Below are 17,135 nucleotides of genomic sequence, written 5' to 3'. Positions count from 1 at the left end.
CACATCAAAGGATTTGGGACCCCCAAGCCTCTGCCCCTGGCTGGATGAAATGGGCTAGCCTCCATGACCTTACATCACTACTGATCTTATTTCAAGCTTTGTTTTGTTTCCTAGTCTGGCTCCTTAGTGTGTTTACTTGGTGACCTCTTTATATCTGTGGAGTGTAGGCAAATGCAGTGACACCTCCTTTGAAAGATGAAAGCACTTGGACCACGTCTCACTGGGAAATAATCAGGGTGGGAAGAAGGTGTCCATCTCAGAATGGGGATGCTTTCAGAAACCGAGTCCACCTTAGGTAGTACTGACCATGCCTTATTCCGCTACTGCTACCCACCCAGAACATGTCACTGATAAAAGACTAGGATGATTCCCCACTCCTCACTCCTACCTCCCAATACATGTCAAAGGTCATGCAGCCATGAGGACAAACAAGGTGAAAGACAGACATCAGGCAAGGAAAGATGACCCAAACATCAGGGAGATGGCAAGCAAGGGGAGATGGCGGAACACTGAGAATATGGCTTCCGAACAAGCAAGAGGCAAGGCAGATGGCTTAAAGGTGAAGGAGATTAAAAAGGACAGATACCTACCCAGACCTGTGCTATCTAGCTACCGGCCTGTGGACTTATATTATCACCACTGGGCTCCCCACTGGGCTCACCAAATGGATCACTGTTGGATGAGGCCTGTGATCCATCAGGCTAGAACACAAGAAGATAACACTTTTTTTCTTTTTTCTTTTTCAACAATTGAAAATATAAGACATATAAGCTGGGCATATTTTCATGCACGCGTATTATCAGTTACTTTAAAGGATGCAGCAATTTCACATAGAGGATGCCACACCCACAAAGCAAGAACTTGTAGTAACAGAGTAATAAAAGGACAAAGGTTTTTAGCTGCTCATTTGAACATAAAGAAAAAGCCCCTTTAGTAGCCCCTTTAGAACTTAAAAGTCTGAGCCAGCATTCATTTCTTTGTAGTTTTTTCTCATGCATTGTCCATATCAGACATAGATGTTTTAATTTTAAGGAAAAATAAAAGCAGAAAGAACAAAGCGGTCACTTACAGCTTCTTGCTCTTCACTTTTGCTGGGACTTTCAAAGCCCTCTTCGAAGATGTCATCTGTGGTGGGATCGCTGGCATGGGATGCAGAGGATTTGGATGGAGAGCTCTGTCTAGGGGCTGGAGTTGGAGCTACATGGAGACCAGGCAAAGAGAGGAAACATTATAAGTCTGACTGTGGCTAGTTACAGGCCACAGAAACCTCAGAGATATGGTTATGTTCGGGTCAAATCACAGAACTTTTCTCACCACACCCCAAATCCCTAAGGAGAACAACTTCATATTCTCTGCACATATTTTTTCTTGTAGCTTCACACCCAGGAGGTAAGGAAGGAGCAGGTCCACATGCCTGGCCAAGGCAGGGGCTCAAGGAAGGGCCCCTGGGGTAGCAGTAGCAGCAGTCACATCTGGGCACTTGTGAGAAATGCAAATTCTTGGACCCCCACCCCAGGCCTAGTGAATCAGAAACTCAGATGTCTGCACACTCAAGTTCAGAGCCACTAAGTTGTAGTTTTTCCTTTACCCTCTCTTTTTAAATATCATTTAATTTGTCTAAAAAGGGAAACATGATCAGAGGACAGTGGTTTATACTTGAGTACCTTCTATGTGTCAGACACAGTCAGGAATTTTTCAGACAGTACTTATAACCTTCATAGAGGTAGAAATACCTCTGTGAGGCAGGGGCTATCCTCATTTTACAGTTAAGCACAATAGTTCAAGGCAACATAGAGGCAACTGGTAGGACCAGGTCTTGTATCCTGGCACGCAGTAGGCATTTGTAAATACAAACTCAAGAAAGAGCGTCTCCAAGATCTGGGGAAATGGATACAGTTGATAGCAACTTCACAGCTAGCACTTTACCCCCATTCCATAAGGATATGCATTTCCTGCCCTGCTCCCCCCCCCCACATTTTCCTTGTTTCATTTGTTCCAGAGGTTTATAACAAATAAAATTGAAGCTACTGTTACTCAGATAATTTCTGTTTTGGCATTGAAAATTGAAATACAGTCACTGGCTCAACCCTAAGTGAGCTACCCCTCACTTGGGGTTTGATTTAGTATTTGAATTCCAAATGCCATCAATAAGGTCTTCTACTGTAACTGTCCAGAATTTACAAAATCTGGCTCCTTATCAGACAGTGAGTGGTTATAACATGTGGGGAGTAACTTTTGCTTGATGAACCTATTTTAGAATAGTGGTGTCATTTACTGTAGGCCAGGAGTTAAGGCACTGTGCTAGGCACTCTGCATTCACCATGCTCCTAAACAAAAACACTACAAGGTGGTATTCACCTATTGTTTCTTTCTGATGAATGCAGGGCAGGCTAGGAGGTGAAGTGACCTTCTCAGGGTTAACACTGCTATGAGCAAGGAGCTCTGGAATTTAACACGTCTGTCTGACACTCGCCAACTATGCTTTCTTATTTCTTTTTGAGGTTTAATTTTGTTCTAACTAATGCCATTCAAAATATTCTAAAGGAGATGCTGATGAATAAGAAGATATAAATATTGATTTCATTCATTTTCTTCAAAATAAGAGAAATGAAGTTTTTTTGTAAAATTTAAAAGGCAGTCAGTTTTGTTTCATGAGATGATTATGGAACAAATTATAGTTGGTGTGAGAGAGATAAGCCATAAAAAAACACCCTGATACATGGTGGATGTTTAATAGATTTTAGAGCAAATGTGTTTCTGAACAGTGCTGGAAGGGGTTTATTGCTTACTACAGGCTGAGAACCTGGAGCTGCCAATTCTGAGAGGTATATAGCTCATACTTACAGGATAAAATCAAGGGGAAGCAAAACTGAGTTTATGTGAGTGTCTTCATCTTCAAAAGGTATTACAGACTACCTCTATTCTCTAAAATAGGGTTCTCACAAAAACACTAATTTGCAATAAAAATAATACTATGTTAATATAATTAATATAACATAATCCTATGTTTATTGCAGCACAATTTACAATAGCTAAGATATAGAAACAACTCAAATGCCCCAAAACAGATGAATGGATCAAGAAATGTAGTATATGTACACAATGGAATATTACTCAGCAATCAAAAGAGAGAAACTCATGCCATTTGCAACAACATGGATGGAGCTGGGATATGATAAGTGAAATAAGTCAGAAAAAGATAAGTATCAGATGGTTTCACTTATATTCATAATATAGGGAAACAAAACAAAGCATCAGGAAAGAGACAAATCTAGCAAGCTGACCATAGATCTGAGGCATACATACAGCAGGAGAGAGGGAGAGAGAGGCATCAAAACGGGGGAGGGAAAAGCACAAGGGACTGTGAAGATGGTTCACGGGTGCGGAGGTGGTGGGAGAACTATGCGGACTACACCTGAGGGGAGAAATCGAATATTGTACAAAAATGAACAATGGTGTAAGAATATAAACTAATTTAATTTGAAAATAATAAAACAGGGGTTCTTAACTTGTGGGAATTTCATATTCAGGAGACATTTGGCAACGTTCTGGGTTATTTCTGGTGGTCCGGACTGTGAGGAGAGGATATATGCTACTGGCATCTACTGTGCACAGGCCAGGGATGCTGCTCAATGTTCTCTGGTGCATAGGAAAGCCTTGATTGTCCCGGGAAATCATCAGTGCCAAGATTGCATACTCTGCTCTAAACCTCAACAGTAACTGAATTCCTATGTTTCCTTCTCTATTTTTCCCAAGTGCCTCCCGTGTGCACTAGACACTCGGTGAGGAATGCAGGAACAATTAAGAATAGTCCCTGTCCTCAGAGTATGTAAACTTCTTTCTTTTATTTGAACTGGCATGAAAGCCCACTGAGAGAGAGGCACTTGTTTTTAAAACAAGGCTTGCTTATATATGCAAGGCTATCATTTCTTTAGCATTTCATTTTTTCTTCACTGAAACCCCGTGAGTTGGAGTTAATAGAGATGCCCCCACTGTGTAGATCAGATGGCCTGGTTGGAAATACATTGTTTATACACATAGAAGGCATTCATTTTCAGAACAGCATCGTGAAGCTGGCTGAAACGACACTATCTAATTGTGTTAACATTAGATGTGTTTTTGGGACAATTCACGGTATTGGCCAAGCAGTGATCCGTATCATCCGTGACAGTAATGAAAACACCAAACTCATTGTTCCACGAGCCTTTTCTTTCCCCTTATCAATTGTCAAGGCAGCTGCATCACCAGACACCTTCCCCGAAGGGTGTCGACCAAGCATATGTGTGCTCGAGTGTGTCTGGGTTCTGATTCGCTGTATGGTTCCAGTTTTCCAGATGCTTTCTGTAGAAAAGTGAGCCGGGGCAGACTCACTGAATGCCCAAAGTAGGAGGAAGCTCACTGCTCATTCACCCCAACTCACTTCTTTCACCTGTGACACTGTGGAGATTAAGGCAGTCACGCTTCTCAAAAACAGGTTGTGGCTGAGGAGCCAAGATGAGACCCTTGGTCCAGAGCTCTGCAAAGAACACCTTCATGAGCAATAATGATGGTAAAATGCCTCAAACTCCACAAGGTATAGAATGTTTTTTTCCATGACTTAGTGAATCCTTTCCATAACCCTTAGATTAAGGTAGATGAAGAAACCGAGTTTCATCAAAATAAAATGGCTTGCCACAGGCACAGAACTCATAAGGCATGAACCTGCTCTCTGGTTTGCAGTGAGAGAGTTCTGCTATAGCCCATCTTCTTTTGTCCTTGACCACCAGAAGCTCAGAGCTGAAATCTGGTTTCAACAATGAGTCTTATGGATGCTCATCTCTGACCTAACTTTCCTCCTGGCCTTAATGTTCTGCTCTGTTTTTTTTTTTTTTTCCCTTGTTGCTAGACTTTGAAAAAATTGTATTATTTTTATTGGTGTAACATTGTTTTATGACACTTTATAATTTAGGGGTGTAGGTTCACCCCTCTTCAGATGTATATTACCCCACCCACCACCCAGGCACCCATAAACCTCCACATAGTCCATTGGGTCTCCTTCCCCTTGTTAGTAAAAATACTGACATTTAAAAACTTCATATTTACCATCCCTTTTTGTTTCAATTATGTCATTGCAGAAATTTGTATGCTGTAGCTGTGTACACATAAATGAATGAATGAGCAAAAGAACAAAAATGTAAAAGACAGAGGGACATGGTGGAAAAACAGCAGATTTGTATTCAATTCTATCATTTTTCTCTATCTCTTTGCCCTTGAACCTCATTTTAATTTTCCGTCAAACTAGTTTAACAATACTTGCCCTAAGTATGGCCATGAGAATAAAAATACTAAACAGAAGGCATCTGGCGATGGTCCCTGCATTATAATTGAACCCCCAAATTGGAAGCTATTTTAATTATTATCTAAACAAAGAGGTCTGTTGAATGTAACTAGATGAGTCCTGACTCCAAAAACCCAGTCTCCAGAAACAAAGCTTGGCACTTACTGGGTTTATGTCTCCAAAGCAGGATACTCACGTGAGTTGGTCGATGGTGTGGTAGAAGTCACAGGGGTCAAATTTAACTGGGAGATGTCAAAGTCATCACAGTCATCTGTATCCTGTGCCACCCCGACTTTGTTGAAGTAACTGGAGAAGGCCTCTGAGGTACAGGTGAGGGAGGGTTGGTCGGGTTTGCGAGAGGGCACTGGCGGAGGCTGGGCCATCTGGAAATCCTTAAACATTTCTTTCCCCATTTTCTGCCTGGGCTTGTCGGTCTGTGGACTTGACCTGGCGGAGTCACCCGTGGCTGGGACAGTCGCAAGGGGGGTGAGGGGACCTTGGAACATGGCGGCTGGCAAAGGCATAACAGTTTGTGTGGGCATGAAGGCGGCTGGCGGAAACTGCCCGGCCACAGCTGGCCAGGGCTGCTGAGTGGCAGGGAAGAGACCCGGCTGGCCCCATGCGATGGGCTGAGCCCCCGGCATCACCTGAGTGACTGGTGGCTGAGCACCCATGGCGATCTGCTGCTGGACGAGGGGCTGCTGGCCCCAGAAGGATGGGAGGACGGCGCCCATTGCAACATAACCTGGAAGCATGGAAAAAAGAGTCAGACATCTTGGGTACAAATAACCTGTGGGTGAAATGACTGCAAACACTGCTGAGTGCCGCTGTGTGCTGGGGATGAGGCTGAAAAGACAATATGGCACGAGTCCCTCTGTCACAGAGCTGGTCTTCTAGGCAGGCAAAAACCTTTAAAAAAAATAATTATGTATGCACAAAAGAGCTGGGGTGCAAGCCAGAGGTGTGGGGGGTGGGTGGGTGAGAGGATTCACCAGAGACAGAGTGAGGAGCAGAATAGGCAGATCTACTGAAATACACTGCTGAGGGGAGAAGCAGGAGAGACAGGAGAGGTCTGCTGTGCCATGTGGGTCAGCTCCCTGGCTGGGATGGAACTCATGCCACAGAGCCTGCCAATAGCTTTATAGTGCTGAGACTTACTTAACCCCTTGTGCCACTAGGGAAGCACAGCAGGGAAAACCTCTTTAAGGAGAGGATTCATACACAGAAACCAGAATGGAGTGAGGGAGCAAGCCAGGCAAAAACCTGGGGGATGGTAACAATAATCATATTTCTACATTTGTTAAAGGTTTAAAGGGCAGTGAGGCTCAGTGGAAAGGACTGGAGATCAGCATAGTCTGGTTGGAGTCTTGCCTCCCTTCTTGCTAGACTGAGGACATTTCTGACTGCTCAGGCTCACTCAGAGTCAATCTCTTTGTTGTAAAACCAGGTTATAACATCTTTTTTCTCAGCATCAAAGCAGGGTGAAAAGTAACAATCCGAACACTGGCATTTTAGAGGCCTAGGTTAACATTCAGACTGCCAATTCTTGGAATTTGGGGGGAACTTCTGCTCTGTAAGGCTCTATCTTCTTATGTATAAAATGGGCAAAAAAACCCTTCTGCTTCGTGGGGCTGGTTTAAAGATTAGTGGAAATGACACACTGAAGGCATGGACTACTCCACCTGACAGTGACCATTCAGCAGATGTTAGCAAGTTGTATGACTTGAATGAGAGAGCTGATGAAGTACTTACTACTTTGCTTATATCTATAAGAGAAGTGAATGGTAGCTATATGTATTATTATGCATTGTTTCTCTATGATGATGATGGTGCCAATTTTAGAGATTAAAATAATGTTGGTTACTGCCAACTCTGGAGCACCGGCACAGTGGTATAGGTTGGACCCTGGAAATCCCCAGGAGGGTGCACTCATCTACTGATACATTACATCATAATTGTTTGATGTATGAGTCTTTTTAAAAGGCACCTAGGTGACACATATAATAATAATAACAATTTCCACTTGTTAAATGCCTACCATGTGATAGGTACAGTATTAAGTTCTTTACATCTTCACAATATCCCTGCAGGGCAGGTATTAATATCTCCCATTGGGGGATAAAGAAACTGGTACTCAGAGAGGGGAAAATATACCTTGTTCAGGGTCACACAGCTGGTACAGTGGTATTGGGATCTGAGCTGAGGTCATCTTTCCCCACCCACCAGTGTCATATGCTGTGTCAAACTGTCTCGAGCAGATGGCCAGGGCCCACTTCCGATCCTAGCAAGGTGTATGCACCTAGTCTAGTTATCAAGTCTAGCACATTGCAAGCCTGGAGGAATCTTCCATGGGTTTCTAGTGGTCCCCACCCTCCTTAGGAGCCAGACTACAGAAGATAAATGACCATCCCAGAAAGTGCAGCGGGTAGAGAAGTTAGCCTTGCATGGCCTCTCAGAACAAGCCTTTTCACTGCAATCTCTTTATGATTATTCAAATGTTGGGTTTTGATTTATATGGAATTCACAGTTTTAATGGATTTGTTTTTTTCAAGAATATAACAGCCAGGCATATTGAGGGAAGACTGTATTTTGTTTCATTTAAAATACTCCAAAGAATTGTTCATCATGGGCCTCCCTGGTGGCCTAGGGCCTAAGTCTCAATGCTACCACCATGATGGCCTGAGTTCAATCCCTGGCCAGCGAGCTGACCCACATGGCATAGCAGACCTCTCCTGTCTTGCCCGCTGCTCCCCTCAGCAGTGTATTTCAGTAGATCCGCCTGTTCTGCTCCCCACTCTGTCTCTGGTGAATCCTCTCACTCCCCCACCTCTGGCCTACACCTTAGTTCTTTCACACAAAAATAATATCTTAAAAAAAAAGAAAAGAATTGTTCACTACTTTGGGAAATCCTGGTCTCTGACAGAAATGCTTCTCATGGTGTTTGTGCCAATAGGCCACACCTACATCAACCTGACCCTGTGATTCTATTTCTAGGGATACATACCTGACTACTTAGACTGTCTTACAGTGTGGCTGTACCTGGGTATTTCCTCATTGAAACTCATATCTTTTCATTGTGAATTAACTTTCTTCCATTTCTTCTTTAGAATACAGTTGCAACATTATATTGATTTTTGAAAAACCATTATTTCATTTCAAGATATTAAACAAAACATTACAACTGCTCATTTGTGAAAAGGGGGCACTGGGGCATTGTGAAAAAGTGGAGATCTGCCCACGGATCTTCCAACTGCCCCAACCCAGACACTCATTTTGGTGAATGAACAGGAAGCTTCAGCCTCTAGTTAGCCTAGTTTTTGCTTTGCTTCCATCTCACGTTCCTCATTGCCACCAGAGGATTGTTCAAAAATGCAAACATAATGCTTCATTGTTTTGAGTATAAGGCCCCCATGTCTTAACTCGGCTTAGGAACCTTTGGGGTCTGCTCCTTCCCACCTCTTTATCCGTCTTTTCAATTCGTATTCCCACCAGCATCTTTCCCTGATGCAGGTGCAAACAATGCGGATCCTGCTCTCTCCTCTCTGCTGGGTCACCAGGCTGGCAAGCCATCCCCCACTTTCTCACATGGCTGCCCCTTATTAATGTGTGGAGACTTCACTCAGCATCAGTGAAGTGGACCCCTTCCTGCTCCTCTAGCCCTGGGGGGCTGGCGCCCATGTTCATCTCTCTCATGGCACATGTCGTATTGTGTTGCAACTGCCTGTTCTCTTCCCTCATTAGACTAGAAACCACCTGCTAGCAGGAACCTTTCACATCTCTCTCTCCCCTCTGGGTCTAGCATAATTTTCAGTATACATCAGCTGCTCTGTAAATGCTATAGGCTGGGGAAAAGCTCTTTAGAAAGGTGAATGAGTCATCGTGGAATAAATGCTGTCACTGCACTTTTCTAAGTGTACAATTAAACTCCAAGATCTGTAAGTGCTCTGATCTCTGATGAGTCTACTCTTGGTGGCAGGTTCCCCACCCCCCACATCTTTTTTTTTCCACAAGGATCCAACAGATGGGCTGTGCACACTCTTCTGGAGAGAGCTATTAGCATGTCTCTCTGGCTTCGTGCCATCTGCTTCAGACCAAAGTACAATATTCAAAAGAAAAAAATAGGCAGCACAGGGTAATTGGGTATCATGTTTGGGAACCTGTGGGCCTCACTCACTTTTCCTGGGGGGGAATCCCTGAGCCTGACCTCTCTTCACTACTGTGAGCTACAGCTCCCTGGCCACATGGCAGTGTGCGTGCCTGAAGGGACACTCAGTGGTGGGGCTGCAGGAACACTGGCCATGGGAAGCCACTTGGTGGTTGCCACTGCAGTCACTTAACAGCTTAGTAACCATTTACTCATTAATGTTCAACAGCAGAGGGAGGAGGTGCCAAGGAGCATCTGTTTATGTCACTGGGTTCAGATCAATCATAAATCTCCTTGCTGTGAAGTGAAAGGAAACACCTGCATTACTGCCTTGCATTTAGTTTTTTTAAAAGTGTTGAAAATTGCAATTTATAAGCAGATGCTGGCACCTGGGGATATCCTTATTATTTGAAAAAAAAATAGACTAAAATGTAGGAGAAACACTGAAAATTAAGGGACTCCCTGACATTTATAATAACTTGGATGGTATTTTTCAATGACATCGTTTCATTTGATTGAGTCATTCATTCAAAAAGGGCCCTACTGGGTGCCAATCACTGCTTTAGTTTCTGGAAATGCAGCAAAGCATGAAATAGTAGTACATAAATAAATACATAAATAAACACTTGCCCTCAAGAGCTTACCCTTTTTAAAAGCTGATCCTTGCAACAAGCCCCCAGAAACTGCAGTATAATGAGGGGGGTTGATGCAGCTACCTATGGCCTAGGTAGCAGGCTCAGGGCTCCTGATGAACAGGGTGCAAACATTTGTGGGGTGCTTACTTGTGTAAACACAGCCAGGAACTGTTGTAAATGTTCTGCTTCATGAATTAACCTGAGGTAGAATTATTGTCATTCCCATTTTACAGGTAGGTTTCCTGAAGTTCAGAGAGATTTAGCTGAGTATCACTATGCAGCTTGCTCGTGGCAGAGGTCTATATTCACACCTAGTACATTCCCCACGGCCTCACCCCAACCCCATCCTATGCTACCATGTGCAGCTAAGAGACCAAAGGCCAAAACTTAATACACACATTTGAAAAGCATTCCAAGAAAGGTAAAGGAAAAAATATAGTAGGTCAAGGCATATTTTCTTCTACTCAGAAATCAGAGTAATAATGATAATAACAATAATAGCATTTTCTATATCAAACATCTATAATGTGCCAGAGTATTTCAAGGCACTTAACTTTATGCTCTCATTTAGTTCCCATGCTATTACTGCAAGGTAAGTATTATTTTTTAACTTGATTATGAAAAAAAAAAAAACACAAAAAAAACAACAAAAACCTCTGGTTCTCACAGGCTAAGTAACTTGTTCAGCAGTCTAAAGCTTATATAAAAAAAAATGGTTGAGCCAGCACTCAAACCCAGCCCATTGGATACAAAATCCTCTAGCTTCCCATCCATTATCCTGTGTGGCCCCGTCCATTTCCTTGTCTCCCCATCGCTGACTGGGGGGCTTGGGGTGAGTCACTGGAGAGTCAATAGCTGCAGAGGCATGTGAGGTCAGTTAAGGGAGGGCAAAGTTCTGAGCTGAACACCAACAGAAGCCAGTTCTTTTCCTCAGCATATCTTAAGCAGAGGGGAAAAAGTATGATAATGGAAATAATTTTAGCTTGATGTTCTAAAAATTGAGATTTGGAGGTAATCTATCAGTTTCTTCCTCCCTCCCTCCCTCCCTCCCTTTCTCTCTCTCTTTCTTATAAACTAAAGAACACGAATCTGGATGTGCAAAAGGGCTTGACTCATATGCAACATGGCAGGTCAAGACTGAAATACAGGTCTTCAAAACCCTCAACTGGCACAGGCTGGGGAGGAAGCCTGGAGCAGGGCCTTCTGGAATTGCCTTTAACCAGTTGTTAGGGCTGGCAGACACAGGAGATGGCCGTGGTCCTACACTCTCATTTACAGAACAAGGAATGGAGACTCAGAGGGGACGGGCCCCTCCTCTGCCTGTGCTACTCTCGACTCTCTTGTGTCTCCTTCTCTTGTCCTTCCAGTCTGCTTACATGTCACTTTCACATGGACCCTTTCAGACTATAACCCCCATTTCTATCTCCCTTCCTTTCCCCATGCTCTGCTCTACATGTTCATCTGTCCGTAACACACCATTTTCTATCATATCACATAAGTTACTTATTTTTATGTTGTTTCCTGTCTCCCCAGTAGAAAGGAAGCTCTCTCAGGTGGGAGTCTGTTGGTCTCAGTAGTTGAGAGTATGTTCAGCACCTACAGTAGCACCTGGCATAGCATGAGCACTCAGTGGCTATTTATACAATAAATAGGCCTACAGATTAGGAAGTTTGGGGTGTAGGGTTCCCATCATCCATACCAGCATATTTTCATGGATCAAATAATGGGGACAAAGGATGGATATTACAAACAAAAGGCTGAGGGCACAGTGGACTCATTTCCACATTTCTTATTTAAAAAGATACATTCTATTACATTTTTTCCCAAGGAATTTTTAAATATATATTTTAGGTAAGGGAAAATTTTAAATATCTATTTTAGGTCATCACCACTGCCCCATTTTAGAGATGAGTAAAACAGGATCAATTGGAAAGCTGAAATTTAGTTATTAAGTGAATTTCTAGGCTACCTGCAGGTTGTAAATTGTAATTTAGATCCTTGGGGTCAGAATGAATAACTGCAACTACTTCAGAACAGAGTATGAATTTTTAATTCACTTTGAATAACAGCAAGGTTTATATTTGGTGGCAAGAATTTGCTTCTAACACTATGTAATTAAAGGTAATTATTTATAGAAAAAAATGCAAGAAGATTTGTATTCTAAAATATTCAAACCCTGCTTGCTATTTATAAGAATAAAGTAGAAAATGAAAGATGAAGCCACAGATTTCAAATATGTACTTAGAAAAAGAAATACAACTCTATTTATGGCTCCGTATATGTACCAAGCAGAACTAATGTCCCTTTGGCTATGTCCAAGTGGAGGGTACTGCCTGCAGGGGTGAGTGCCACATGCCATGGAAACCAGTCAAGAAGTCTGTGATCCCAATTTTTAACTCATCTGCAGTACTGTTACTATACACACATGCATACATATACATATGCATACATATACATATTACCCAGTTATAAAAGTAGTATATACATGTTAAAGAATATTTGGAAAATAGAACAAATACTTCTAAATCACTAACAGCCCAACTCCCTCCCATTTCACTCTGTAGAGGTCTGCTGTCTCTTAGGTTTTCTCTTTGTGTGAAGAAACTCCCTTCCCTGGCTCTACACCAAGTGAGGCAGGTTCCTGCTATCAGTCATACCTCAAGAGATCTGTGGACATCCCCAACTCACCACCTTCCTTCCTTCTGGCTGAAATGAACAGGAGGAAATGAACTTGCACTGATTTGTTGTGCTGTGTGTAGCAAAGCCAAACTCCCTAAAGCTGTGCACCCAAGTAACCTGGGATCTTGAGTTTTCAGGTGAAAGATGCCACTGGGTTCTAGCCAGTGCATACCAGAGCTTTGTAAACATCCCCCACTCCCCAAATGTTCTGGCAGCACATGGTACCTTCTCAAGTCACCCAAAGAGTCACAAGGAGCAATGGTGTTTTGTTTTGGAGCTGTTCTGGCCTAGTCTGCAGCAGGTGGTTCAGTCAGACCTTTCACTTTCTTGACGAGCAGAGACCAAAGAAAGGGAATCAGATGGAAGAGGGCTTACCTGAGGGTACAGCAGCAGTGCCAAAAGGTACAGAGCCAAACATGTCTGCACTCGCCGGAAGTGTCTGAGATGAAGACGGGATAAAGGCATCACCTGGAGTAGCAGGAGTCTGTCAGACAGAGAGAGGCATAGGATGCATGAGGCTCTTGGGAGCCCTGGCTCAGAGGTCATGGTGGATGGGAGGCAGCAGGTATAGGAATTACGGGAGTGGTGGAGGGGCAGGAATTAAGAGAAGTGATTTTGCAGAGGCAAGCCATAGTCCAGATCACTTATGAGGTATGCAGCCCATGTGCTGGCTAGAAAAACTCTATGGGTAAGATAGAAAAAAAAAAAAATGACACTGCCTGAGAGCTTCTGTGAGGATTAAATGAGATCCTGCATTTCAATCAGTACCATGTTAGGCACATGGCTAGTTTGAGCCTTTACCTCTTGGTTCTATTTTCTGGCCCTCAAATTATCCCATAATATCTGGTTTTTACCCTATAGAAACAGTCACTTTAAATCAATATACACCCATTCAGGACCTACTGTGTGTCCAGCTCAGGACCTACTGTGCGCCCACCTCATTTAACACACATTAAATTGGTTGACTAAACAACAAAATAGAGCTTTGTGATCAGAACAGAGACCCTTGCACTCTGATACCTCCCAGAATTCGGGTTGAATCTTCACTTGCAATAAAGGAAGTTGATATTTTCAAGAAGATGATGGACAAAATAATAAAAGGTAACTGAGCAGCTGAAAATTCTATGGCGATTGGCCCAGGCTGGAATTCCAGAAAAGTCAGCTCACTTCTTCCTAAGATCTACACCCATTTACAGCACTCTTTTTCCTACAGCATTTGTCTACGCAATGCTATAATATCCTTAATTTTTTTCCCCTTGGAACAGACCGGGGCAAGCAATTAATCCTGAAACCATGGCAATTAGACAAGGCCATTTTTAGACTAGCAGCTTGCAGGACGAATGGCATTGTTCTGAGCATTATTAAATATCCATTTGGACTGCACTTGGGTTCAGGGCCAGAAACAGAGCCCTGAGTTGCTGAATTAAGCACTTTTAAAGATGATCAACACTGTTCTTTTCCTCTGTGTGACCTTGGGAGGGTCACATTGCCTCTTTGGGACTTGGTTTGCTCACAAAATGAAGAGGAGGAGGCTAGAAGATCTTTCTAGCTTCACAGTCTACGATTCTGAGAGTCCAAGAGCCCAGGGTACAGCTGATAACCCCAGGATAGAGGAGAGAACATGAAGTGCTAGAGCTGTCCGGCTTCCCTGGAGAGAGATAAGCTGGCATCCCCTTCAGCATGGCTGCTTTGGACATCAGGTGTTAGGAGCAGGGCAGCTGTGCCTTGATTCCCTGGCGGCAGCTGTGGGCAGCAGGATGCCATGCCATCTGTCCTCGGTGGTGAGGTTACCGCCTTTTCTGTGATGCACATCTCACCAATGAACCATAGCATCATCCCTTGTTTTGCACAACTATACGGTGCCCAGAGGAGCTGGCCCCGCCCAGCAGCTTCAGCTGGTGCAGCTGTGGTTGACTGCTCTCCGCCCACCTCTGTGGAGTGAACCACGAAGAGCTGGCGGGACCATTTAGCCCTTTTTCTTTGCAGTGGCTGCAGGGTTGCCTTTGAATGCATCTTATTCTCAAAGCACTGGGGTTCTATTTTGCTTTAGTTTTCGTTTTCCCCCCCCTTCTTTTCATTTTCAAATTAGTGTTCCCTGCAATCTCTGTGCCTTGCAAGCACTGACTGAAACTGATACCCAGGCTGAAACTGAAGCTGGAACCAAGAGAAGCAGAAGCAGGAGACAGAAGGGGTGAAAGAAGGCCAGAGAAGCCGAGTGAAGACTTGCCTGGGGTCTGGAGGCCTCCCGGCCTCCTGGCCCCCGGGCATCCCTGCCTGCCTTGTACCCGTTTGCCACACTACATGTAACAGCTCAATAAAAGCCTGAGAAACCAAAAAAAAAAAAAACTTCATAAGAAACTCAGTGAATCTTGGCAAATAGATGGAAGCAGGAAGTTACAAAAAGATGGAGAATGGGAGGAACAAGAAAAGGCAAGATGACAGGGCAGAGAGGGGTAGGGAGCAATGCTGCCTTTACTGGGCTGGCCCCGAGCTGCGTAGGTCTTAGGGAGGCGCCCTTAACTGCCATATGGTGACAGACTGATAGTTAATAATTTGCCCAAACCACATGGTTTAAAGAGTCAGTGTTGAAATTCATTGGCAAGCCTCTTTTATCCAAGCCCATGTGCTTGCCACTGTGAAACAGGAGAAGGGCAGTTCTGCAGGGACTGGAGGGAGTGCATACTTACGGGGGGAGAGGTTATATCAGGAGGGGTGGACATGTCCCCAAAAAGTTCTAATTGGGTCACAGCCTGAAAAACAGAAAGATAACAATGTCAATACAAGGAAAGCTGATGTTGCTGTGTAGCTCTTTAAAAACAGAAGGAAATAAGGACACATTTCTCTTTTTCATCAAGACTATAGAAACAATAAGCCCGTTGGTCATTACTCTACCTCATGATCTCACAGTGTCTGGGATGTGGCCAGAATCAATTCTTGTATCTGTGTGTCTGGCTGTTTACTTGGGCTTAGTCAAGGAGATGGCTCCTTAGCTACTTCCCACAGCAATAACTTCACACATATTTAACATCAAATGCCAATACGTTTTCTCTTCTCCAAGAGATAAAGACAAGCAGGCAATCCCGTCATTTGTTTTACTTTCCCGAGTGTATCCACATGGACAGAATGTGCTCACACTGCAAGACAGGGATTCATAGCCATGTCTCAGTAAATGCTCCCAATATCTCTGACCCTGCTAGGTAGAAGTCATCATCCCCATTTTTATAGATGAATAAACTGAGTCTCACAGAAGTGACCTCAAAGTCACCAGGCTGGGATGTGAATTTTCTTCCTATGGAACACACACTCAAATGATAGGCCCTGAGAGGGTCTGTCTTTAGGATAAAAAATGTAGTTGGAAGAAAAGAAAACATATCATTTAATACCAGGAAGGGCATCCAAAACAGCCCAGTATATACACTATTAATCACACCCAGGAACTCCATCACTGCAGACACTGGATCATCTATATTCCCATCCATCATGTGGTGTCTGAGCAAGGCCAGCCGTAGCAGCGCCAGAAACCCTTTAAGATATACTTAGAAATAAATATGCATACACTTCCAGCTCCAGAGACTGTAGGGAGTCTATGGCCAGGAACCAAATGGCTTGACATAATTATGAAAAATATATAAATGCATGCTTTTTTTTTTTTTTTTGCAGATCTACCCACCAAGGGGGGGGGGAACACTTCCTACTCATCTTCAGATTTTAAGTGATAAACGGGGGACACCTAAAAATAGCACTCAGTACAGAGGAGGGGGAGTCAGCCTGCCTGCCACGTGGACCCCTGCAATGGAATTCTGCTCTACCAGTGAGCCCTGGGGGCTGGAAAAGGCCCCATGCCTGGGAACAGACCTGAGGTCTACCACTTTCAATCCCCACAATGCTATAGTTTTCTTACCTGGACATGGGAGATGATAATATTTACTTGGCACAGGTATTGACAAAATGAATAGCAGGACTTTCTTTGAAGTTTGGTTAAGTGTAGTGTAAAAGGCACAAAAGGGCTTTTTTTTTTTTTTCCCTAAAAGAAAAGAAACTTAGCCTGCTAACACACTTTCACTGATCCCCTTAAGCTTTCAGATTGGATAATGACACAGTATGGCCTGGTTCAGATTACTTTCCTTCCCAGCTACATCCCATTTTTTCAACACATTGCACAATTGTCGGGTGCTGGACATGCTGCGAGGCATGGCCAGGGTATAAACTGAGAAATACCAAGTTCCAATATGCATGAAGACTATAGACTGGTGGGGATGATCCCCAGATGCAGATAATTTCAAGGTGATGCAGGAGAGATGGCGACAGAGGTCTCTATGGGGCACTGTGGGAGAACCCAGAAGGAGAGCGAGTCAACTTC

General features: G+C 43.6%; 1 protein-coding gene across 5 annotated transcripts in view; it reads right to left on the bottom strand.

The window, feature by feature from the left end:
* DAB1 (DAB adaptor protein 1) overlaps positions 1 to 17,135 on the bottom strand; it is a gene marked incomplete at both ends in the record, with an annotated part of 269,283 nt that overhangs the window by 10,550 nt on the left and 241,598 nt on the right. For 4 of the 5 annotated variants that reach the window (XM_084243619.1, XM_084243622.1, XM_084243620.1 and 1 more), the window contains 5 exons: positions 606 to 701; positions 1,070 to 1,197; positions 5,514 to 6,062; positions 13,151 to 13,259; positions 15,463 to 15,525. In XM_084243619.1, coding sequence (XP_084099745.1) covers positions 606 to 701; positions 1,070 to 1,197; positions 5,514 to 6,062; positions 13,151 to 13,259; positions 15,463 to 15,525 — 945 coding nt within the window. Of the gene's footprint in view, positions 1 to 605; positions 702 to 1,069; positions 1,198 to 5,513; positions 6,063 to 13,150; positions 13,260 to 15,462; positions 15,526 to 17,135 lie in introns of those variants that run through there. The other variant, XM_084243621.1, reaches the window with a different exon arrangement.

Source organism: Talpa europaea (assembly GCF_964194135.1).
Source record: "Talpa europaea genome assembly, chromosome: 9".
NCBI classification, from domain to species: domain Eukaryota; kingdom Metazoa; phylum Chordata; class Mammalia; order Eulipotyphla; family Talpidae; genus Talpa; species Talpa europaea.
The sequence above is the reverse complement of the archived record's forward strand: the minus strand, read 5'-3'. Positions and strand labels throughout refer to the sequence as shown.